Genomic DNA, 24,524 nt, shown 5'->3' with positions numbered 1-24,524 from the left:
TATGGGAGTTCTAGCCAGTTATGCAACATGGAGTCAAACCAGAAGATGAAGAAATAACTATGGATCTTACCAATGAATCCAGATGAATAGGGGCAAAGGCCAAGATATTGCCAAGGGCATCAGATGTTTGGTTTAAACTGATGGAGTGATTAGGACCTCGTAGTCCATCGGAAATAACCAGGCGCTGGATCTGGGCACCTCTGGATGGTCCCAGGATCTTCACGGAGATGGTATAGTTGGAACCTGGGAAAGATGTAGAAAATTAGCAGAGCGCTCCCTCCAGAATCCCATCTCTTCCTCAACACTTCTTTCTTCTGAAATGGATTTTTCTTAGCACTTAAAACCTTTGCCTGACTTTTTTTTTTTTAGCATGGATGTTGGTAATGGAGGATTTGACCCCAGTGTAGCAACAGGACACTCCAGAAAGCTTACCTTTCACAGGTCGTCCTTGGATTGGAATCATGTAGTCATTCTGCTTCTGCATTATCTGGTAAGTAAAGTCAAGCAAACTCTTGCCTTTAATCTCCACCTCATAAGAGCTGCTGGGAGTCATAGACACAGTCCACCGACCTTGCTGAGGGATAGGAGATATCTTCACGACCTTGTGATTGTTTCTGTCAATCACCATGTGAGGTTTTGTCAGTGGGTCACCTATCATGGAATGTCACAAAAAGGAGTGAATTGCATCAGTCGCAGAGCTTGAAATACCCAGTATTACGGCTTCCCCTGAGTATCACAGTCAGGGCATCCACAACTGTGCAATTGAAGCCCCGCCCCTTTTTTAACATGTCGCACGGCAGACAGAGGTGGGGGTTTGCTCACACAGTTGCAGCTGCTGTCATGCCTTTTTTTGACCCTAACTGCAGATGCTGCTGAGGATACTCACTTTTTTACTCTGTTTAGTTACCTGAAGGCTGAAAGATATTAAAGCGGAAACTGTTATGCCTGAACGTCTTGAATGAGATTGATATTTCGGAGAGAGATTCATCCACAGGGAAGGAGAACTGAGACTCATCTACATAATCATGGGCTATTTTAACAGGAGCAGCATTCATGGACAACTCCATTATGCCAAGGACTGTAGAAAGTTGGTCTTTGGTAGTCTTCACATAGTAGCCACCAGAAAAGAATGCTAATTCTTCATAGACGTTCTCATAATTTCTTCTAGAAGCTCTAGTATTCCTTTTAGCAAGTGCTGTAAAAATTAAATACAGATTTATTCTTTTAACTGGCTTCTCCTGGGTTTACCCAAAGAAAGGCAAATAGAGTCAAGTCAAGTGCCCCTTTGTTCCTATTCCAGCTATTTATCGATTCATTTTTATTTAATTTAGTTTTATATATTTGACCAAGGCTTATAAGGCATGCTAGTTGAAGATGATTCTACGTGGCATACAAATCCCACCTTTGTAACTCAGATTAAAAACAGGTTATCATAAAAACCTGGTTAATAACAATCCCAACCCAGAAGAACAATATATAAACTATGAGAGCCAGTTTGTGTAGTGGTTAAGGTGTTCTAGTCCTGCCTTAGGCATGAAGCCGGTTGGGAAACTTGGGGCCAGCTATTCTTTCTCAGCCTTTGGAAGAAGGAACTGGCAAGCCAATTTTGAAAATGTTGCCAAGAAAACTTCATGGACTTGCCAGAAGAACTGAGTTGAGGGCTCAGATTTCATTTTCATACAACAGTCAATTTCCCAAGTTGAGAACAATGTTTCTCAAGAGAGAACATTCCAGCCCTAGAGACCTGCAGGAATAGACATGTTTTTACAGATTTTCCAAAAGTCACGAATGAGGGGGCCATTCAGATGTCTGGCAGGATGCTGTTCCAAAGGAGCAGTGACTGAGAAGGCCATGCTTCCATGGTCCCTGCAGATAGCAATCGCTGAGTGAGGGAACATGGAGAAGCCCATGGATCTTTTTGGGTGGACAGATACTACTGGAAATTATGTTGCCCCAAAGAGGATTGACTTCCATGAAATCAAGAAAATAATTAAATGCTATGTGTGGAGGACCTTTCTGAGAAGTCCTTGCAAGCTTGCCTTAGCTTGGCTTCAGATTTTGTTTTGGTTTTGGTTAACTTTTAATATTGACTCACTGGTAGTCATAGCTACATGACCTCCAGAATTAGGGGGAATATAGCTCTGTGGGGGAGTTAACGGGGCAAAAGTTATGACTCCTACACTTGGAGGTTTCCTGGGGCATCTTGGCTAATGCAGAAATTTGGATACTGAATTAGACAGGCCTCCAGTCTCATCCAACAGAACCCTTCTTATGATATAGAATATTCTTATCCAAATATTTGTTATTTGGACTTTTTCATCCCTCCTGATGCTACTGTTGCTTTCAGAATAATAGATGTTGAATAGCTTGAAAGAATTAACTGAAGTTTCCAACCTGGTAACCTAGTTTCCTAAGAAGTTGACTGAAGTGGATGAAATCTTTATGCAACCTCTAGAGTAACAAGCTTGACTGTGCAAACCTGGTTGTTTTAAAAATTGGGAAACTAGTTTTGTTTTGATACAATGGAAATGTTGTGGATGTTTAGATACTTCAGGGAATGTTCAGTAAAAGATTGGTTATGATTGCCTGCCTGATAGAGATGCATTTCTGGAGCTGGAATGTGCATTTTCATTCAAAATGTGAATTATTTTTTATAATAATTTTTATTAGAGGTTACAATTATACAGATAAAAACGAATAGATATTGGGAAAACATGTTAATTTTTAAATGCATTCAGATATGTATTTGGGGCTGAGGACTGTTTCTCAAATTTTGGGAATGGGAAAGCCAGTTGGCCCGCCGTGAGTCTAAAAGATTCAGCAGTATGGAAGTTTGATAGATAGATAAAATCTGACAAGGAGCCGTTACTGAAGTCAGTATGTTCTGTATGGAATTTGCAAAGAGTGCATTTTTCAAGCACCCTTATTGAGATCTAAACTGCATTCTGAGGCCACATGAAAACAAATGATATAGGAATATTTTTTCAGAAAATAAAACATCTTTCTTGGTATTTGGAGAATTATTCTCTCATTTCTCTCATTCCCTATTAAAGTTCTCTTGATCAGATCATACTGAGGTACATACCTCGGCGCTTCTTTGAAGAACACGACCCTGTGAGAATGAAGTGTGTCGTGGACCCAGTAATGTCATCCAGAAGTTTGATTTCATCCTTCAGGAATTCATCTTTAGCATCAGCATCGGTAAAGCTGTAGATTTGGGATCTAGAGAAGATGGAAGGGATTTTACACTGAATTTTCGGTCAAGGAGTATGTTGTGCAGGGGAAAAAGTGAGTGTACTTTTCTGTGGCAAAGACATCAGTGAAGAACTGATGAGGGATATGTGTTATAATGTTGCCCAATGAACCAGAGTGAGACTATATCAGAAATAGGGAAAGGAAAACAATAGGTCTTCTGTGTTCACATGGGCATCCATGGGGTGGGATGGGACAAGAGGGGAAATGATGAAATGTGCATTGTGACATCACAATGCAAACTCCCCCCTTTTAGGACTTGCATCAAACGCTGCATGCAAGTACATCCAGCTTGTGTCATGACATCACCACACGTGTTTTCTCATTTTGAAGAAAACTCAGCTTACTGCAGATGCCCTGATCCAGTAGTTAAAGGTAGCAGGTCTGGAGCAGTTCTTTACAATAACATCAACAAGATAAGGTAGAGCCTTGAGATTGTGCCATAAAGGAGCCAGGACATCAGCCCACATCCCAATTATGACATTTGTTTAAACTGAATCACTGAAATCTTTACAAAATTGCCAAACCTCCTGTGAGACTTCAAGGTAAGAATGCTGAAATCTCATGAACTTTTTATTTGGAAGAGGTGTCTCCTGGGTAGTGTGATGCCATGTGACGATGGCTTAGAGGAGAAAAGGCCATTCATTCTGATTTAGTCATTACCTTGGTAAGCTCTCTTTCAAAGCCAACTTCAAACCACTCAGTGACATTTCTGGGCAATCATCACCTCCGTCAACAGTCAGGGAATCGATATAGGAGTGAAACTCATTCACATTCTGAGTCTTAAGGGCTGGGCCAAAATCTGTACGAAGAGACAAGGTAGGGGCAAAGAACTCTGCATTAAACATTAGAGGTAACACTAGGACCGGGGTCATCCCAACCAAGCTGATTGGGAAGACGTTGAGAACCAGAAAAAAACAACAACCTTCTTTACATGGGTCAGCCCTACGAAGTAGACCAGATCAGGAAGCGGGCCCAGCAGGAAGACTAGAACTACAGAAGCAGCATCTTGCAAACCTGACTGGGCTCTTCTTCCCCTCCCTCTTCATCCCCAGTGAGCCAGGGAAGAGCCAGGAGAGCCTTTGTGCAACTTTGTGTTGTGCACCAGTTGCGCCCGTTCCTGGATTGGGAGGCTCTACTCTCAGTCACACATGCCCTGGTCCCCTCCCAAATGGATTATTGTAAAGCACTCTACGTGGGGCTGCCCTTGAAGAGTATCTGAAAGCTTCAGCTGGTGCAAAATGCGGTGTTGCAGGCAGTTATGTGTGCTTTTAGAACTGCACATGTTACACCTTTGATTCACAAACTGCATTGGGTGCCAGTCTGCTTCCGGGTCCAATTCAAGGTGTTGGTTATGACCTTTAAAGCCCTACATGGCATGGAGCCAGGTTATCTGAGAGATCCCCCTCTCCCCGGGTACATCTACCTGTCCCATCAGGTCCAGCAGAAGGGCCATGTTGTGGGTCCCGTCGGCCAAGGAGCTTCGTATGGTGGGACCCAGGAAGACAGCCTTTTCTGCTGTGGCCCCTGCCCTGTGGAATACTATTCCCCCTGAGGTGAGATTGGCCCCAACCCTGTTGGCCTTAAAACTTAGTTTGGCCATTGGGCCTGGGGATCCCATGGATACATAGAGCCCGTTAAATAGTTGTATTGTGTGTGAGTTTAGAATGCACTCTCCCCTGGCTTTACGTCTTTTTGTTATTATAGTTTTTTGAACTGTTTAAACTGTTTTTTAATGGTTTTGTTTTAATTAGGGTGATTGTTTAGTTATGTGTTTTTATTCGTGCGTGCCACCCAGGTCACGAGTGGGAAATACACTTTTCTTTCTCTCTCGTTTGCTTTTGCTGCTGAGAAAACAAAATATCAAGACAGAAACTAAAATTAAACTATGCAGCCAAAAGGAAAAAAAGGAAAGGGAAAGAAAGGGGAAGTCCAATATTGGTATGCATATTTTTCTATTTCTGTCCAGTTCAATAAATCTACTCAGAATGACAATTGTACTGCTGTAAGTTATCTAACAGGAAATAACATTAATATTATAACTAATAATAAACAGTAACCAGATCTGGATAAATTTAATACGAGAGTTTTTCTTGTACGTTTCATACTTGGCCAATAAAGTGTTCTAATTATAGTTGTGATCATTTTTCAGCCAAAGCATTTTCCTATATTTTAAAAAACTGTGATTTTAATAAAAAAAACATGCCCGTATTGCACAACCATACTCCTAGCAGCTAGCTATAGAAATTGAATCAATGTCTTATGTTGTATCAATTTTACACACATTAGAAATTTGGACAATAAACCAAAACCTAGGTTAATTGTAAAAAAAAGTGTAGGGAGATTTTCCTAATTTCTTCAAAACATTTTTGTCCAGAAAGAAAGACTAATTGTGTATTACTACCAAATTTTGTACCAATCTGGTGATACAGTAATGCCACCTTTACAACTGAGAAAGTTAAGGTGCCCTTAATTCACATGCAAAAATAGACATATTTTTCAGCCCTGCCCATTCTGGTGATATCGTCACTTAGCCTCCTCTAATGGTTTCTAGGCAAGGAACAAGAAGAAAATGAAGACCAAGTTTGCCCAATTCTGATACAGGGAAAGAAGCTGTAAACAAGACAGGTATATAGTCTTTTATATAGTATTATTTTTTTAGCGAATTTATTATGGATATTTATATCTTTACTGTTTTTAATGTTTGATTTTAGTTGTGAGCCGCTCAGAGTAATCCTCTGGGGGAGATGGGCGGCCTATAAATTTAATAAATAAATAAATAAATAAATAAATAAATAAATAAATAAATAAATAAATAGGAAAGACACTTCAAACTAAAGGAATGGAAACTTCCAACAGCCTCATTATGCAACACCATGCAACTGTTTGACAACAAACATCCTCTGGTTTCTCCTTAAAACTGAATGCATTGAGAAGATCAACAGCATTTTGCCCCCCAAAGGCTGACGTGGGGTACAAGAATCCTCATTTCTCCTTGGTCACCTTACCTGGATCGTTGAAAGGCACAAGAATGTAGTTGTGGGGGGCATCCGGAGAGGTGGAATATTCCTGGAGGATTTTGAGGCAGTGTTGTTTGACTTGGAGAATATCATCTTTCATGCTTCCAGTGGTGTCTATCACGAAGGTAAGGGAGTAGCCTTCCAAGCTGAAAAATTTCTCGAAAATCTCTCGACCCACTTGACTCAGAAGACCGACCTCTGAGGAAAGACCAAATCAGGACCAGAGTTTTCAGGAATGGGCACGGAAGGAAGGAAGGAAGGAAGGGAGGGAGGGAGGGAGGGAGGGAGGGAGGGAGGGAGGGAAATATCTGTGAGAACATCTCTTCTAAGTGATTTTAGCTGGCCTGTTCATTCTGTGTGGAAGGGGATGCTTTGGGTACCTTCAACCTGGGAAATAAAATGATCAGAGGCCCAGAAGCAGTGTATCTCCATCACTTCCTCAGCCTTCTGAAACAAGTTCCCTCTAAGATCTGGATGGCTTCCACTCTAATCGTTTTCCAGAAAGTGGTTAAAACCTGGCTATTCCACTGGCCTCTGTGCCTGCCTTCAAAATTTAGTTTGCAGTCTTGGAATTCTACAGTCGTCTCCCATCCAACTCATAACTAAGCCCATCCCTACTTCGCTTTTGAACTCAAACAGGGTCAACAGATTCTTTAACCTCCTCCAAAAAGCCCCCCAAACATCTCAACCTGTCCCTCTGGTGACCTCACTGCAGTGCATCACCACTATCCCTCGTGCACTTCTCAGAAGACATGTCTCTTTTTATAGATGGGTCCCCTGATCATTGAAATACTGCCTACAGCCAGAAGGGCATCTGCATGAAGCTGAGATTCCTTGGAAGTGATAGAATGTGTCTCGTGGCATCATGGCCCCAGCACAGTACCATGAAGTGTAAAAGGGGCGGAGTTGTCATCATGACTTCGTGACACACACTTCGTCATGTGCCCTTCCTTGCCCTCCCCGTGAATGTTCATGGCTGTCACTGTGGTTTTCTTCAATGTCCTTGGTAGCAAGGCAATGAAGGACATCCTGAAGGACATCCTTTCTTCAGGATGTTTCAGATCCACCAGGGGCTCTGACTTACCCGCATCTACAAAAAACCTCTTTGTTGCTTCAATAGCTACTTGGGCAGCTTCTGTGTGCAAATAGTAATGAGGGGAGAGCAGGGAGTCCGACGTCTCTTTGTTGATGCCCCCAGTAGGGTAGGTATCTTGGGTCACATCATTTTCCCCACCATGTCCACATTTGCCTGCAAGGGGAAAAAAATAATAAAATGCACATTAAAAAAGGGCAGGGCTTTGATTGCCTAGTTGTAATGGTCATCTCGACACTTTTAAGCCCCTGATGGACATTCCTGCTTTTCTTTTCTTTTCTTTTTTTTTAAAAAAGATACCATCAGGCTGAAAAATGCCCTTTTGCCACCAGCACTGGTATTTGGTTGCTGAATTTGGGACGTCATCATCCCTTTCTCCCGTATTCTTCCTGAGCTATACCTAACCGCCTGAGTTAGTATCAAACATCAAGGCAATGACAGCTCATATTTGGGGATGAACAGCTTTTTGACTTAGTTGCCTTCTCCAAAATCGTTACAGATAGGGTCTTAAGGGGAAGAAAATCAGTGGTGTCTACCTGTCCTGTGAGGTCTGACAGGAGAGGCATGCTTTGGGTTCCGTCTGTGAGAGAGCATCATCTGTTGGGACCCAGGAGGAGAGCCTTTCCTGCCATGGCGCCTGCCCTCTGGAACATCGTGCCCCCAGAAATTAGACTTGCCCCAATCCTGCTGGCCTTTCACAAGTCACTAAAAAACTGTCTTTGCCATCATGCCTGGGGTCCTGATAACATGGGTGAGCCCAGGTCATGGCTTGTTTGAGTGTTTGTGAGTCTAAAAACAGCTGCTGTTTTTAATGTCATTTTTCAATAGAAGAGACTATCTGTAGCTCAGGGTTGAACGGTGGAGTCCTTGGTGCTCTCTGAGCTTGGCTGTTTCCTTGCAGACGTTTCATTACCCGACTAGGGAACATCATCAGTGCCAGAAGAGAGTGCGGTTTGCTCCCTGTTTATGTATGGTAGCTTGCCCTGCCAGTGTTGGTGGGGTTGTGGTTTTCTCCTTGGTCGTTCCTTGATTAGGGTATTATTTTCTGCTTGTTTGTTTGTCTGCTTAATTGTTTGTCTCCTTGGTAGTTCCTTGATTCAGCCAAGCTCAGAGAGCACCAAGGACTCCATATGTCATTTTAGTTGTTTCTAACTGATTTTTTTTTTACTGTTTTTATTCTGCTTGAATTGTGAGCTGCCCAGAGTCATGTATGTGAGATGGGCAGCCTATACTTTCAATCAATCAATCAATCAATCAATCAATCAATCAATCAATCAATCAATCAATCAATCAATCCCCTTAACTGAAAAAGCAGGCAGAAAAGCAGACTCTGCAAGGCACACATACAGTGCAGGCAGATGTAAGAGCAACCCAAGGTTTGCAAAGATATTTCGTAAATACATAAATACAAAACCCTCTGTTTCTAAAAGGCAACAAAATCTATTTTTAAAAAATAAATGTAACAAAAATAAAGACAAAAATCAGGAAAAACAACTTCCAGAATGAAATGGCCTATTTTCACAAATGGTCTTACCCTGAATTTTGTTCCTGCAGGTCGCTGATAATTTGTACCCACTCGTGAGCATGTTATCAACTAGTAGGTTATCCTTACATGAGTACCGGCCACTGTTAAACATGGAAGTACATTAATAAATTAATTTAGGTTCAGTGTTCCCTACGGGGGAGGGAAGATCTGGGAAAGAGTAGATCAGCACTAAGGAATTTACATCCAACCACCCTAATCATGAACCTGCAAAATTTGGGGGAATAAACTAGCCAATATCAGACAGGGGCATTTACAAGGGTGTGAACCCAAAAGTCAGGATGGTGGCCACAGCCATACAGGTCAAAGCCCCACCCCCTTCAGATACTATCCCATGGTCTTTAAAGTCTCTTGGTGAAAGCTCTCCTCCCATACAGATGGGAGCAGGAGAGGAAAATTCTACCTGTTGAGCTGTGGAGCTCCACAGCAGCCTAGTTGCCAACATTAGCTTTCCAGACATTTAACCCTTTATTTCCTGGTTTACTTGGCTGAAGGCTCATAGACATGACATGGTTAAATTCATCTCGTTGTTGCAGACAAGAATGGACCAAGCCCCTATATAGATGTATGCTCAGGGTTTAAAGTCTAGTCCTTTTCCTCCCGTCTGTCTGGATCAACAGATATTCGGAAGGTGCCTTATTTGCCTTAAGAAGCATCTGCTTTGTGTTGACATAACAGCTCTCTTTTGCCTGGGAACTGCTGGGTCCTACCTCATCAGTTCCCTTCCTTACACCCAGGACTGACTACACATCAAGATTCCCATTTCTAACTTTTGATTTAAAAAGGGATTAGAGTAGGGGATCCGTATTAGTTGAGAACGCTGATATTGTTGCCAATACATTTGGAAGAAGATGGACTGAATTAGGAAGATACAGAATTGTGCCAATCTGCTCCATTTTACTGTTCATGCTGGGATTTTCTGTCTCTTTCTCTTTCTCTTTCTCTTTCTCTCTGTCTCTTTCTCTTTTTACAGATACTTGTTTTTAAAATCTGTAAAAAAATCCACATCAACATTCCATTATGTACAGAGCTGCTATAAGCAATTTTGCCTAAATGCATAACTGTAAAGCATATTTTCCAATGAATCTATTTTTAAAAGCTAACTTCTCTTATATCCTTCTTTGTTACATACATTTCTTTAATTAGGACTTTAATAGTAAATTTCCCCAGAGAAATTAATGTAAATAGTCCTTTTTATGCACCAATGGAAGAACCGCACATTCTTTTTCATGCCCATCTCTCAGAAATAGATGGAATTTGGGGGGCAGATTTTTGTCCAAAGTAAAATGGATGTGCTGTTATCAATGATATAGTGTGGTCCATTTTGGAGGATCTTGCAAATCAGTTTGAGAGAAATCTCTGGGGGTTTTCTTTGCTATTTGGGCTCAAGCTGAGTCTCAGTCTATCTGCATTAGCAATGTGTCTGTTGTTATGATTTCCCCCGAGGAATTCTGGGAGTTGCCAAATAGTCTTAAGGCTTCCTTTTTTAGGGGTCCCCATGGGGAGAGCCTTCTGCTCTTCCCAGAGTTCATTAGAGAGAAGGTATGGCTATTAGAGCACTATATACTTGTAATATCATTCTACCAGTTGTGGCTTAGAAGAAACAGGCAAATTAAGGTATTTCTGGATGCCAGCAAGAACCAGTAGTTCCAACCCGCAATGAATGGATGGTAACTTCTAGTTGGCTTTCCATCCAAATTGTCTGTGACCTTTAGGATCAAGCGTGTTTTACTCCTTCCCTCATCAGATTGCAAAGGTGTAAATATGAACCCGGGTGAGGCCACCTTCAGGAAAATCAGGACATGTTACCTGGGCAGCAAGTATTGATAGAGATGGTGGACAAGATGGCCCTTAATTAGCAATTTGTGGATGGTGGTGTGATCCAGTGCTGAACCTATGCTTGGTGGCTTACCCATGACTGAGAGCAGACTTGACTCGACATACGCTAATATACTTTCCTGCTCTTAGTCTTTCCTCTGCTTGCAGTATTTCTCTTCGCAAGGTTTTGTGTCATTCCAGGGAAGGGGAAGGGGGAAAATCTTACCTTGCCTCTTTAATACAGTCTCTACAAGTTGCCTTAGAAGCAGGGGCGACCGGTTCCATGTCACTGTCTTCATTTACTGGGGGGCACACAAATGAGGGAAAGGGAAGAATCCAGTTTTAGACTGCAAGGAATTAAATGGAAACTTCTACCAATGGCGTCCTGTCCTGATCATTCTGGTAGCCTCGCTGAGACCTTAATTTTTTCAGACAGTACAGCTACTCTGATTATTTGGCTTCTTTTAATTGGGAAGCCTGTCTCGCTCTCCAGCAGGGTGAGGTCAAAAATATCAAGGTGGTGGCCAAAACCATGGAATCCTCATTTCACCTTTTTTTAAATGCATCCTGACACATGTAAAAGTAGGGGTGGGGCTTTGTAATGGGCTGTGAGAATAACCTTGAGGAACAGGAGGAAGAGCCGCAGCCAAGATAATGGTCAGGTAAGAGAAATCTGAGTCCAAAGCAGGAATGTAATTTGAGAAAACGACTCAGACCTGACCCTCCCTAGTTCTAATGAAGATAAAGGGAGGGAGGGGGGAAGCACATTCAGCCTTGCAAGATTCTGTAACCTTATAATAAAAGTAGTCTTAGTATTCGTAACTTCGGTTTCCTAGTCTGGTCTACCACGAAGGGCTGACAGGCTTCGATCACATGGTTGGGCTTGTTTTGACTCCACCCCTGTAGACATCCATGCAGGAAGAGTTGGACCTGGTTAGTACTTAGACAGAGACTTTTGGTCCGCATTTTATATTATGGAGTATTGTTTCATAAAGAAGCTATCCGAAACAGAGACGTCCAGCAGGGAGGGAGGTCAAAAAAGTCCAGATATTGCAACCATACAATTGACACCCTGATCTTTTATGCTGCATGTAAAAAAAGGGGTGAGATTTCCGTCACGCTGTTGTGGCCACCATCTTGATGTTTTTGACCCCCCCTCCACAGATACCCCTCATCTGAAATCCATAAGAGGATAAAAAGAGGCTTAATATAACAGCTCAGTTTGAATTTCTTTCTTTCTAAGCTTGTTCTGCGGTCTGGTTCCTCTTTTTTTTCCTACTGACCTTTCAAATGTCTAAAATGTCTCTTGCCTTGCTCCCCCACTGTAAAAGTTCCTCCTTTTGGAGTGGCATTTTGTCCTTACTTTCCCAGTGCTTAGAAAATCCATAAAGATCTTTCTCTTTCACCAAGCATTGAACCCATCATGTGCTTTCAGGACCAATGGGAGTGTTCGTTTTAATGCGCATTTATCTTTTTATATTCTCTTCTTGTACCTTAAATTTGGATCGCTGGAGTACTTGACAGAGTAGAAAATCAGGATATAGACCAAATAAATACAGGGCTGGCTATGGGTAGGATGGAATAAGGCACTGTTTCTCAATCTTGACAGCTTTAAGATGTGTGGACTTCAACTCCCAGACTTCTTCAGCCAGCGTGCATGGACTTCAACTCCCAGAATCCCCCAGCCAGCGTGTGTGGACCTCATCTCCCAGAATTCCCTAGCCAGCGTGCATGGACCTCAACTCCCAGAATTCCCCAGCCAGCATGTGTGGACTTCAACTCCCAGAATTCCCTAGCCAGCTGGCTAGGGAATTCTGGGAGCTGAAGTCCACACATCTTAAAGTTGCCAAGCTTGAGAAACACTGGAATAAGGCAATGCCATTTCTTGGTTTTCTATATTCACAATGACTTACACAGGAATTCGTATGGATCCGTGTTCCCCATTTCAATCCAGTTGGTGTTGCTGTAGAATTTCTGGAGGATGTGGAGGCCTTTCCCAGCACTGAGCCGAGCTGATTCCAGAGCGGCCGAGCTGACCGGTTCTTTCAGACTAGCAAGCATGGTGTTCCTCAGAGTTCGAAACTGATGGATACCTAGAAATCAGAAGAACAAGAATCTTTCAACATAAGCAAGGCTGCCAAAGGGAATCAGCACCACTGGGCCCTGGCCGAAGCCAGTATCCCACAGATATGGTCAGGTGTCTGCTGGAAAGAGAAGGGCCTCTTCTACTTGAAGGGCTATCTTCATTTGATTCAGAAAAAAAGAGAGAGAAAGAAAGCAGCTGGTCTATTGAAGCTAAAGGACAAGGGACATCATGTATTTCTGTTTCAGTAATACTGAAAATCCAAATTCAATGACTTTCAGCATGACATGATCTACCAACTAGAGGGAGGCAGTAGGAGGTAGACAGAGAATTAAGGATGAATTTTCTAGGAACGTTCTAGGATCTTTCTAGGAACGTTCTAGGAACTTGACTCTGCTCCTAGTAGGATGCCTAGTAGGATCTCTGCTCCTAGGAGGAGAGTCCTCCTAGTAGGACTCTGTTCCTAAGTAGGTGCTAGGCTTTGCCTGTCTCTATACCGCCTGTAAATAAATCTCTTTTCTTTTATAGTTATTAAACCTGTTCCACCAATCCTTGCTCAGGCCAGATTCCTGCTCTCAGTAACTCCTGCACCCTCAGAATGCTTCAGCCTCCTAGAATGAATAGTGCTGTATCTAAGTTTGCACCAGCCCATATAAATTATCAGGTGCAACTGGCACGCAAATCTCTATTTCCATCTATTTCATTAAAACAGATCCATTTCCTCTCTTCTGGATGTTGATGTATAAATGTCCACTTTGCGGCCAAACCCTTGGAATTCTCTTCTCCCAATTGTTCCTCCTCCTTTTCTGGATTCCTGTTCAATTATTGTTGTCTTGAAACAAAAGAAAAAACTTCTGATTTGGGGGCAGAGATAGCAGCAGGATTGTACCTGTGAGCTCCTGAATATTTTTTCATTTCACATTTTATCCTCTCTCTCTGGACTGTAAGTTTCGGGGCTAATTAACTGTGAAATGTTTCTGTTGGACAGCAATGAGGGAAGAGATGAAACAAAAACTCCCTGAGAATAAACATGGCTACATTACCATATTGCCACAGCAATATGTTATTTTCACATTTGGATTTTTATGCTCTCCAGAAACAGGTCCATGAAGATTTTTCAGATTAAATTGGGTTGCTTAACTAGCCAGAAATACACAAATAAAAAATGTGGAACTTTAGGTGGAACTCATACATTATCAGGTTTCTCTCTGTGAAGAGATTCTGAAGGGACTCACTGAACTGAGGTTATGACTTTGAGATCCTGCTCTGTAGCAGGGCTGGCCTTCTGGAATGAGGTTCTCCCTGAGATCTGGGTGGCCCCCGTTCTGCTGTTGTTTGAAGAGCCATGAAGACCTTGCTCTCCATCCAGGCCTTTGGCGAAGAAAGAGAGACCTATCATATCATCATGTTTACCATCTTTTTTTTCTTATTTTTAATGCTTTTTTGAAATTTCTTTGATTGTTGTGAGCCACTCAGAGTGGTCTACCAGGCATTCAAACAACAGTTCTTAGAGTTGGCTACAAATATAAAGGGCTATTGTATGTCCTTTAACCAAAGGGGTTGATGTGTATATCAAATCTCAAAAGCAATGAAAAATTACTGATTTTTTTTTCTAGAGGTACAGCTCCAAAGAATGTTGGTGAGCAGATCATTGACAGGGAGGAAAAGGGAACAGAAAATTATAGACCAAGTAAATGGTCATAAACTCCCTATTGTTCCTGGCCAGATATTACTGATATTACAGACAAAAGAACTTCTAATATTGCAGCTGAAACAGCTGTTGCTAAGAGACATTTAAATCCTGGCAACCCAGAAGCTGTAGAAAATCTTAAATCCTTGACCAACTGTGCAAACCTTGTGCTTTCCCATAACACAAAAGCATATCATGAAATCCCTACTTTGAGGGTACTTCAGCTTCCTCTAAATCAGTATTTCACAACATGGGCAACTTCAAGATGTCTGTCTGGGGAATTCTGGGCATTGAAGTCCACACTTCTTAAACTTGCCAAGTTTGAAAAACACTGCTCTAAACCAATGTTTCTCCACCTTGGCATCTTTAAGATGTGTGGACTTCAAATTCCAGAATTCCCCAGGCAGCACACTGGGAAATTGTGGGAGTTGAGGTCCACATATCTTAAAGTTGCTAAGGATGAAAAACTCTGCTGTAAACATATGACTTTGGACTCACCATCAGCACATGACTTAAGGAATCACAGGATTTTTTCTGTGCAAGAGGGCAGAAATCTTGGGAGAATAGCACAAGGTTTTTAATGGTTAAGCTAGGAAGTGGCCATCTTAACTATTACAAGTCAAAGCAGTTCTATCTAAATCTAATGATCTCAAAGTAGCTGGACACAATGAACTACTCTATACCCCTACCCCACCACAGACTCAGATTCTGCCCACTCCTAAGAAGAGAACAAAGAAGTTAGTCTCCCTGTTTTTTATAGTTCTGGACATAAATGACAAAAGAGAACACATGACAGCCAAAAAGAAGAGTAAAGTAAAGTAAAGAAGTAACTAGTAAAGAAAGTAGGGTTTATAACAAGGATGGCGACCCTAATAGCTGTCAACCAAAACAGCACCATCCAATTGCTGTACAGGTAGTCCTTGCTTAATGACCACAATAGGGACCGGAAAATTCATTGTTAAGTGGGACAGTTGTTAAGCGAATCACTGCAGCTGTTAAGTGAATCACACGGTCGTTAAGCAAATCACATGGTTCCCCACTGATTTTGCTTGCCAGAAGCCAGCTGGGATGGTCACAAATGGCGATCATGTGACCCCAGGATGCTGCAAACATCGTAAGTGCAAGCTTGTTGCCAAGCACCTGGATTGCGATCATGTGACCGCGGGGGTGCTGCAACAGTTGTAAGTGTGACAACTGGTTATAAGTCCCTTTGTTCAGCACCGTTGTAACGTTGAACAGTCACTAAACAAATGGTTGTTAAGTGAGGACTATCTGTACTACCATCCAAACTACCTGAATGACATCACTCAGTGAACAATTTAACATATTCAGTTCCCTTGAAGAGCACCAGGAAGGAGGAGATAAATCCACATATGAAAAGAGGGGACCAAGGGTGTGCATGAAATGAAAATGTGTTTTGTTTCATGCATGAAACAAACTCATGGTGGCTTAGAAGTTTGGTTGAAACATTCCAGGTGAGTCCCGATTGGCCAAATCAAAACCAAGAAACTCTGGATTGTTCCGTGTTTTGTCCAAGACAAATCTGGAAAGATCTCATGGGACTTTCTCTGTTCCTCCTTTGCATGGCCTGTGGCCTGCCCCACTCCCAACTGCTCCCCCCACCAACATTTCTTTAGCCTCTATATGCTGTTGCTGCATTCAAATATAATATATCCAACCACCCTTCCACCTGTTCTGTGATCTCACTCAATCATAGCTATGGTGGCTAGGGGGAGATGTGGAAAGGGAGGTGCTGGAAGATCAGGCCAGCCCATTGGATATGTCATATCTGAATTCAAAGATGGCAGTGCATGGCAGCTGTGACATATCTAACCAACTTACCTGCTCTCCTGCCACTCTTCCAGCACTTTCTTTATCTACTTCCATCACTGCCATCACTGAATACCACCAACCTTGAATTTTTCTCACTCCCATTTTTTTCACTCTGCCTGTCCAAAAAAACTTCTGCGGGAACATGCATGTGTTAAGCTCCTGGCTGGGCCAAAAACTCCTGCTTCAGTCTGGACATGGACTATCTGAAACTGGTTGTTCTACATGTGGAACATCTGGGATATTCCTAGAGGGGATTTTCGCGGGGGAATGTTCCCCCAAACCCCAACACCTGGGCTCAGAACTGAATACTGGTTTTTGCTCTGCAATAAAGCTTTACAAAAATTTATATCTTTTCCTTGGAACGTTGCATTCCAGCCTTCCTCAGAATTCCCAGCCTCGGATCTGTTTATTCATGTGTAGGAGAAAAAAAATTAAACAATGAGGATTTACATTGTCAGTCAGCCATAATTGTGGAGCCAAACTGGTAATGAAAATTAGGTGGCATCTCCCAAATGGGCACAATATCTTATAAAATGTGCACATGACGGCTTGTAGGGGCTTAATACCTTTTGATTTTAGTTATTTTCTGGGGAGGGGGAGGGAATCTAATAAAAGTGATGCCACTGAACTTTAGCAGTTAAAAATTTGAAAGGGGAACTTTGAAGACCAGAAAAATTGGCTATGTTGCATGTGGCTTGTATGGCTTGTTGAAACCGAACATCTAAGTAATGTCTCGTTTTGTATTTGTATATAGAATACTTTTGTCCTTCTAAAAGATTTCCTCTCCTCCATGTATGCATTTCTAAATACATGTTATCCTTCAACATGTATTTTTAAAGCATTTTGTTTCCTTTTTGGGGGGGGGAAGGCGGGGTGAGTCATTGCCAAATCTGAAGAAATGCAAAATCGATGCACATCTTACTTTTGTCAATTTCTTCACAGTGGAAGAAGTAACTGCTGTCCCCTATGTGAGTGGTTTCCACTTGATTATTCCCATCAATAATTTTCTTCAGAGCTTCGTGGAATCGACGTGGAGAGACATCAGCTGTATAAGAGAGGGAAGGAAAAAAGAGAGGATTCTAGCATCATCAGATCTCTTCAAGCATATCTTCAACGCAAGCTCCTTTAGAAGATTGACATGCTAAAGTAACAAGTAAATTAACCAATGGAATAAGCAGGGGCTGTTCTTAAGACACCCCCCCCCCCTGCATGCTGGCCTTCCCTAATCTGAGAACCTCCAGATGGCTAAGAATTCTGGGAACTGTAGTCTTAACACATCTGGGTTGAGGTTGGGGAAACCCGTTCTGCAATCACCATCAACTTTCAGTGAGTTATCAGTAGTTTCAAAAAAGGAGCACAATTTACTGAATTGGACATAAGCATGTTTATTTCTTGTTTTCCTTTACAGGACTTCTTACTATCTTACTACATGTTAGCATAGACTTTGTGTTTTATTTACTGTCATTTTATAGAAACTATTTCGGTATTTCTCTTTGGGATTTATAGTTTTAGTTGTAAAACTATGCTGTATTGGTCTGGTCAGTAACCACAGCAAAGGCTATTCATTTACATTCTCTGAATGTAATGAAGACCATTCAGCTTTGCAAATCAGGGAAATGGGAGATTAGTTTTACTTATTTGAAGAATTTATTTATTTAAAGAATGTAGAAGGTCACCCATCCCAGCCCTGTGACTCGGAGTGGCTAACAATAAGGACCTTGTTCTCTAGATAAGGAGTGATGGTCTTTAATTCTGTTTTTTAAAAAAACAAAAACTTTTGAACTTTTGAAGGGTGGCCATTTCTACTAGTTAGGGTCAGATTGCTACGACTAGCAAGTTTTCTAGGATGGGGATGGTGTGGCATATGGTTTTTAGTGGCCTGGTATGGCTGCTGTTCTAGTCTTGAAGGGCTGTTGTGGTGAGATCTGGAGACAGCAGTCCCATTGGTCCAGCCTGGTATACAGGTGTTGGGAACTAGACCCCTGGGCAAACACCTGCCTCCTCAGTTGCTGGGGGACACGCTGTTGATCTGACCCAAAACTGGAGAGAGGGAGAGAGAAGGAGAGGAGAGAAAATGAGAACTACAAAGATTGTTGTAAAAGGGTGTAGCTGGAAAGAAAACTTGGAGAGTAAAGTTGATATGAGTTGTTGGTTCCCTGTTGGAGAGGGAGAAGAAAAGTCTATGGGTGGCTTCCCTGGAGGAAGAGAAGCGAAGTCCCGTAGAAATGATATCTTCACCCAAGTCCCAAGATGGGAAGGAGGGAGATGGCTGGCTATGGACAGAGGGTTGGAGTCTTTGGCGAAGCCCTAGTCTCTGTGGAAGAACTGGGCAGAAGACTCCTGAGAGAGATTCTTCCCCCAGAAGAGTGGACGTAGACAATCAGCTAAGCGGATCCAAGGAAAGGAGATGAGCAACGCTGAGCACACTCATTTGTAAATCCAGCACATTCTTTCCTTTTATTCTCTCTTGATAAATCCCAGAAAGGGGGGAGGGAGATGGAGTGAAGGGGGAGGAAATGAAGCATTTAGGAGGAGAATTAGAGGGGAATAGTCTCAAGGAGAGAGACTTAAGAAGAAACCTGACCCTGGGTAGAAGCCAGGATTTTGTTGTAAATACCTATTGTAAATAGTTTTGTTGTATGTAGTAAAGAAAAACCTCCACTGTCTTGGTTTCTCTGGACCAGTTACCATCCTTGTAACCCTAACTACATCTTCAGTTCTAAAAGAACCCAGTCATACCATGATAGATGGAAATAATGGACTTTCTAGTTTTCCCAGAAAAGAAGTTGGCGAGACCCATAGCCCACAGGGGGAATGGTGGAGGGTCTATTTGTGCCTGGGGGGTTGTGGGCCACATCCTATGAAGAGGCTCCCGCCTTTCCACCTGTTACCTTCAAAGTAGGCCTTAAATAGTTCTTCTGCATTCTTATCCATGAGTTCCCCTGGCTTCTTGAGACGTTTTCCAGGCAAAGGGCTTATCTCCATGAACGAGGCTACAGCCTGCAACACCCCCTTTTCTGTGATGTCGGCATCCGTGAAATCACTCGAAGCAATGCCCTTTGATTCATGGTTGGGATAAAACCCACTCACAAGACCCACGCAGAGAAGCAAAGGGAGCTCTCTGGGCAACAGCATGGTGTGTGGCTGGGCTTGGATGGACAGGACAAAAACTCGGAAGGTTCCCCCAGCTCTGCCTTGCTGCTCCTGCCTACCTCAGCTGTGGGAGTTAAATAGCTGAAGCGGCATGGGGAGGGAGAGGGGAGGAAGGGGAGGCTGCCAGCCATTCAGCCTCTTTTTTCGTATTGAACCTGCCTCTCCAAAAAGGTCAGGATCATACCCTCCAGTTGTAGGGGAGGTGCATTGCAAACAGAGTTTCTGACCAGTGGCCAGACTGATATTTGCTGAAACTCCATGGAGTGTGGTGGGGGAGTGTGTGAGACTTATTTGCTTAGATCAAAACAAAGACTCCTATTTGCTTAGAAGGCCCGAAACCCAACCCTGGATTCCCATAGCCATCCATGAGGGACCTCTAGTAGGAGAAATGAATGATAGTCCTCCTAAATCTGTTCCCCAACTACTGTCATTTAATGTACTAGTGAAGCTTTCTGTTCTGGGATCCTGCTGACTGGTCTGCCTGTCTTCCAGGTCATCCCACCCCACCCTGTCCCGTCCCATCCCGTCCCGTCCCGTCCCGTCCTTATTAGTTTTTTAATCATTATGATGTTGCACATTCATTAAATATGTTTGAACTTACTAGACTGCTTGGGGCAAAAGAAGAATTAATCTACTGTATAATAATATTCTTTTTTTGGGGGGAGGGCACTTCTGTAAATCTCGGGATACCCTAAGGAAGTTGATACTCTGTGTGTAGGCAGGCTCATTCGGTCTCTATAAAAATATCAACATACGACAGGAGTCTGCAGCTGCTTTTGCTAGGGTTTATTTACCCCTGTTTTGCTAGGCACTAAAGCTTATCTTAAAATGAGCGCAAGGCTCCGAAATCCACATTTTAAAATATGAGGTATGATTGGGGAGGGTTATGTTGAGTGCCTTAAGCTTCCTATTTTAGGGATTCATTTGTGGTAAAAAAAAAGACAACGAATTGTGTAATCAGGTATTGGCAGTGCAATTTTGGGGAGAGGGTTAGGGGTTGCTGATTGATTGATCGATCAATCAATCGATTGTAGACCACTGCTGTAGTCTATACTGGCTCCTAATCAGCAAAAACTGATCCTATGGAGGACGAAATTATACCATTGATTTATTTTTTATTGTTGCTTGATTTTATTTTGTTTTACAATTTTAACATTTTTATTTTGGGATAATAAAAAGGTTAAAATTGTAAAACAAAATAAAATCAAGCAACACTGTATTTGCATGTGGATTGCCACATGGTTATTGTTAACTGCCAAGAGTCTGACTAGGGGCAGGTATCAATCTAATAAATAAAGAATAAATTAAAAAAACAGACATAAACCAGTAGTCAAAATATAACCATTTAGTAAGTGCACATAAGCGCAAAGATGTCATACTTACTTGCACTTCCTGCTCAACTCTGATATAGGGGGATAAACATAGGAAGAGTTGAATTTTCATAGCTAGGTTTCAGAAGTTTAGAACCTGAGGAGGGGGATATTTCAAGAGGGGGATTTTTTGGGTCACTGCAGCATTTTGTCCTGGCAGTTCTTGCAGGGACAGTGAAGGCCAAGAAACTGGAGTGGCTGAGGGGAGGGGAGCAGAGCAGAATGACATATATTGATTTGGGACTCACCAGTCAGTTCTTTGGGTTCAAGCTTTGAGCAACCATTGACGGTAAAATGCTGCTCCAAAACACTGGGCCTTTTTCCAGAAACTGTAGCCTTCAGCCTTTTCTCCTGAACTAGGAAAGTAAACATACTTTTTTTAAATAGGTCTTCTAGCATTACAGGAGGAATTACATGTATGAACACTGAAGAAAATCCTCACTGTAGGTAGATATCTACTGAATAGGAGCTGCTCACATACCTAACTGGATATGGGTCTACTCAAAAGTAAGTCCTCCTGAGCTCCATGAGATTTATTCTTGGATCAATGAACGCAGACTTGCAGCCAAAATCATTGGATTATTGCATGCAATTATATGCTACATGGAACTGTCTTGAAAGAATTTTTTAGATGCATTAACTGTCCTGAAATGAGGAAGAAAGCAGGACCAGTTTTCTGGTTAAGTGGAACGAAGCAGCCACTTCAGATGGTAGACTGGAATGGGTGGCAATTGTCTTTCTCCACATCTGGAGCAGCTGCTTCTTTGCTCTTAAAATGTGTGCAGTGGCATCTGTGGGGTGGGGACCAGAGGAGGGCAAAATGACGGTAGGAGCATTGTGATGTCATGGTGGATGTGCTGCCTCTCTTTTGACGCACTTTGTGATGTCACGCAGGCCCCAAAGGAGCGGAGCTTGCAGAGTGAAGGTGTGACTGTGTTTCTGTCACTTTGACCACAGCTGACCCTGGAATTGGATGTGTGGTGGATGGTTTTTGCCTGGAGAATGACTAGAAGCAACAAAGTTGTGAGCTCTGTGGCAGGGACCCCAGGAACCCCATTATAATATTAGGGCACTGAAACTCCAGGTGGAGATGTTTCCCACCATTCCTATCAGAGCTATTGGCATGTCACTGCTCCAACTCCTTGCTGCCACCACTGAGCTGACATACTCTAGCCCTGATTTTGATGGTGTCTTGATTTAAGGTTAGAAGAAGCCATGCTTCTTGCCCTAAAACTGTAGTAAAGGGGGTGGTGGCACGGGGTGCAGGCCCTGGCCCCAGGTGTGGTGTCACTTCAGTGTGGGGTTAGGAGTGCAGCTGCCCCTTGGCCTGCCCCACCTGGCCATGGGGTCATGCTTTCTTCCCAGCCTAAGGAAGGCTCCTTAGTGCCTGCCTGAGATGAACCAGTTGTTCTTCCAATAGTCACTCTCCTAATCTATGGGTGAATTATGTTTTTTTCTTCGGTCTTTCCTAAGTGTTGTTGAGGGCTGACCTGAAAGATTACATGAGGCTCCTGGGCTGTGAGGAGGCTCCTGTTCTAGGCACAACTATACATAAATAAAGAACTAGCATGCTTGATCCATAACTATGTCCCAACAATCTCTAAATTGTTCCTAAATTGCAAGGAATCTCTACAGCCTCGCATTTTTCTGATACAGCTTTTCTCCATATTGGCATTCCCTTGATCTATCTTTTGTAGTTTGGACCTTTGTCTTGATATGTGACGAATTTCCTTTCTCTTTTTTGGCATAAGTTCCTCCCTGGGCTATTGACCGCAATCAGATCCAGCCTTTGTCCCTCAGATGATCCCAATTCAAACAAATCCAATTCTAGAGAAAACCTCCTGTAGACCCAGCCTGGCCTTGACTCCGGCATATCTGTTTGGACTTTGCAGCCTGTGGTGTCTGTGGGTACATTAAATACTATATTTGTCTAAATGAATTTTGACGTCCCAGAATTTAAACAACCCTCCCCATCCTAAAGAAAGAATAGACAGAATCTCAATCTCTCTCTCTCCAATTAATATATGCAAATTGCTCTGTATTTGTTGCTTTGTCTATTGATTTGTCAGTGTTGTGCCCCTTCTTTCTTCCAGGAACCCAGGGGGGGTTCCAGAGGGCTCTTCTTTCATCTCCCCCCCATAATAGCAATCCTGTGAGGTAGGCTGGGCTGAGAGGGACTGGGCAGCCCAGAGATCTTCCATGGCTGAGGATGGACTAGAACCTGGGTGTCCCCACTCTAAGTCCTATATCTTCACCACTAGACCACATCAGCTCTTGGGCTGAGAGGCAGGAACTAGTTCAGTCTCCCATGGAGTTCCCATGGCTGAGGGGGGACTAGAACTGGGGCCTTCCTGCTCCTAGCCCAGCACCTTCACCACTAGCCATAGTGGCTCCATTCATATATATGTATGTATGGGTGCATATGAATATATACTGCATGTACAAATATGTGTCTGTCTATCCAGTTAGCTAGCTAGCAATTATCTAGAAGCCACACTTCACATTATCTGCAGGTGCTATTCCTTTCATTTCAACAGCATCTTTGACACAATCCTGTGGTCGCAGCCACCATCTTGACATTTTTTGCCCTTCCTTGATGCCCTTCTTACCAGCTACCTGTTCCTCAAGTTGGAAATGGTTTACCTGGGAAAACTTCATCTTTGTAATTTGTCAGTATGATAACTAATATTCGGCATGGCTGCTTATAGTAAGTTTCTTTATCCCAGACTATGGGAATTAATAAAATATTTGTGAAAGAGCTAGGCCTTGGACATTAAAAACTTTCACCATGTATTTGGTTTGAAAGTATTGTATCTTGGAGATCTTGTCACTTTCTAAGTTTCCCGGGGCACAAGAGCACAACGCAGCCCTCTGCCGATTCACCCATTTATTTATTTATTAAATTTCTCACCCGCCCATATCCCCCCAATGGGGGAACTCTGGGCGAGTCACACTGAACATTAAAAACATAAATATATATAAATACATAAAACATCAGTTGGAAAGCATTTCTAAAAAAGGGAATGAAAAATCTAAGGCTGAAGACAGAAGGCCTCTATGGGGCTAGCCATCCCCATGCTTGAGGTATTCCCTCCCCACCCCAGGCCAAGTGGCAGAGCCAGGTCTTCAAGGCCCTTCGGAAGGCCAGGAGTGAGGGGGCCAATCGCACCTCCGGGGGCAGGATGTTCCAAAGGGCGGGGGCTACCACAGAGAAGGCCCGCCTTCTGGACCCCACTAATCAAAGTTCTTTTACTGAGGGGGTCCGAAGCATGCCCCCTCTGTGTGATCAGGTGGGACGGGTTGAAGTCATGGGGAAGAGGCAGTCCCTCAGGTAACCTGGTCCCATGCCATGTAGGGCTTTAAAGGTGATAATCAACACCTTGAATTGGACCCGGAAGCAAACCGGTACCCAATGCAGCTCGCGGAGCAGAGGTGTTACATGGGCCCTCCTTGGGGCTCCAAAAATAGCCCACGCGGCTGCATTCTGGACCAGCTGTAGCTTCCGGATACTCTTCAAGGGTAGCCCCATGTAGAGTGCATTGCAGTAGTCTATCTGGGAGATAACAGATAGAGTGTAGATACCTAGATTGTCATAAGAATGTCACTGGCTCTACAAGTGGCGTTATTGAGGTTCTTACCCAGGGCCTGGCATCGGTGAGGGTCCGGATG

The 24,524-nt window shown here is 42.9% G+C and overlaps 1 protein-coding gene across 2 annotated transcripts in view; it reads right to left on the bottom strand.

The window, feature by feature from the left end:
- The window catches only part of LOC112541839 (von Willebrand factor A domain-containing protein 7-like), a 36,846-nt gene extending 17,301 nt beyond the window's left edge, over window positions 1–19,545 (bottom strand). Inside the window, exons 1-12 of one of the 2 annotated variants that reach the window (XM_088128589.1) lie at window positions 19,224–19,545; window positions 17,255–17,377; window positions 12,640–12,819; window positions 10,953–11,028; window positions 8,900–8,991; window positions 7,357–7,521; window positions 6,261–6,470; window positions 3,916–4,054; window positions 3,086–3,222; window positions 908–1,195; window positions 433–651; window positions 71–243 (exon numbers count right to left, since the gene is read on the bottom strand). In XM_088128589.1, the coding sequence (XP_087984715.1) occupies window positions 71–243; window positions 433–651; window positions 908–1,195; window positions 3,086–3,222; window positions 3,916–4,054; window positions 6,261–6,470; window positions 7,357–7,521; window positions 8,900–8,991; window positions 10,953–11,028; window positions 12,640–12,819; window positions 17,255–17,377; window positions 19,224–19,467 (2,046 nt within the window). In that variant the 5' untranslated portion in view covers window positions 19,468–19,545. The remainder of the gene's footprint in view (window positions 1–70; window positions 244–432; window positions 652–907; window positions 1,196–3,085; window positions 3,223–3,915; window positions 4,055–6,260; window positions 6,471–7,356; window positions 7,522–8,899; window positions 8,992–10,952; window positions 11,029–12,639; window positions 12,820–17,254; window positions 17,378–19,223) is intronic. The other variant, XM_088128590.1, reaches the window with a different exon arrangement.
- Between the last annotated feature and the right edge of the window lie 4,979 nt (window positions 19,546–24,524).

This window comes from Python bivittatus, unplaced genomic scaffold, assembly GCF_059951505.1.
Source record: "Python bivittatus isolate LINGU-HERP-01145 unplaced genomic scaffold, Pbiv_v1 ctg000750_np1212, whole genome shotgun sequence".
NCBI lineage: Eukaryota > Metazoa > Chordata > Lepidosauria > Squamata > Pythonidae > Python > Python bivittatus.
The sequence above is the reverse complement of the archived record's forward strand: the minus strand, read 5'-3'. Positions and strand labels throughout refer to the sequence as shown.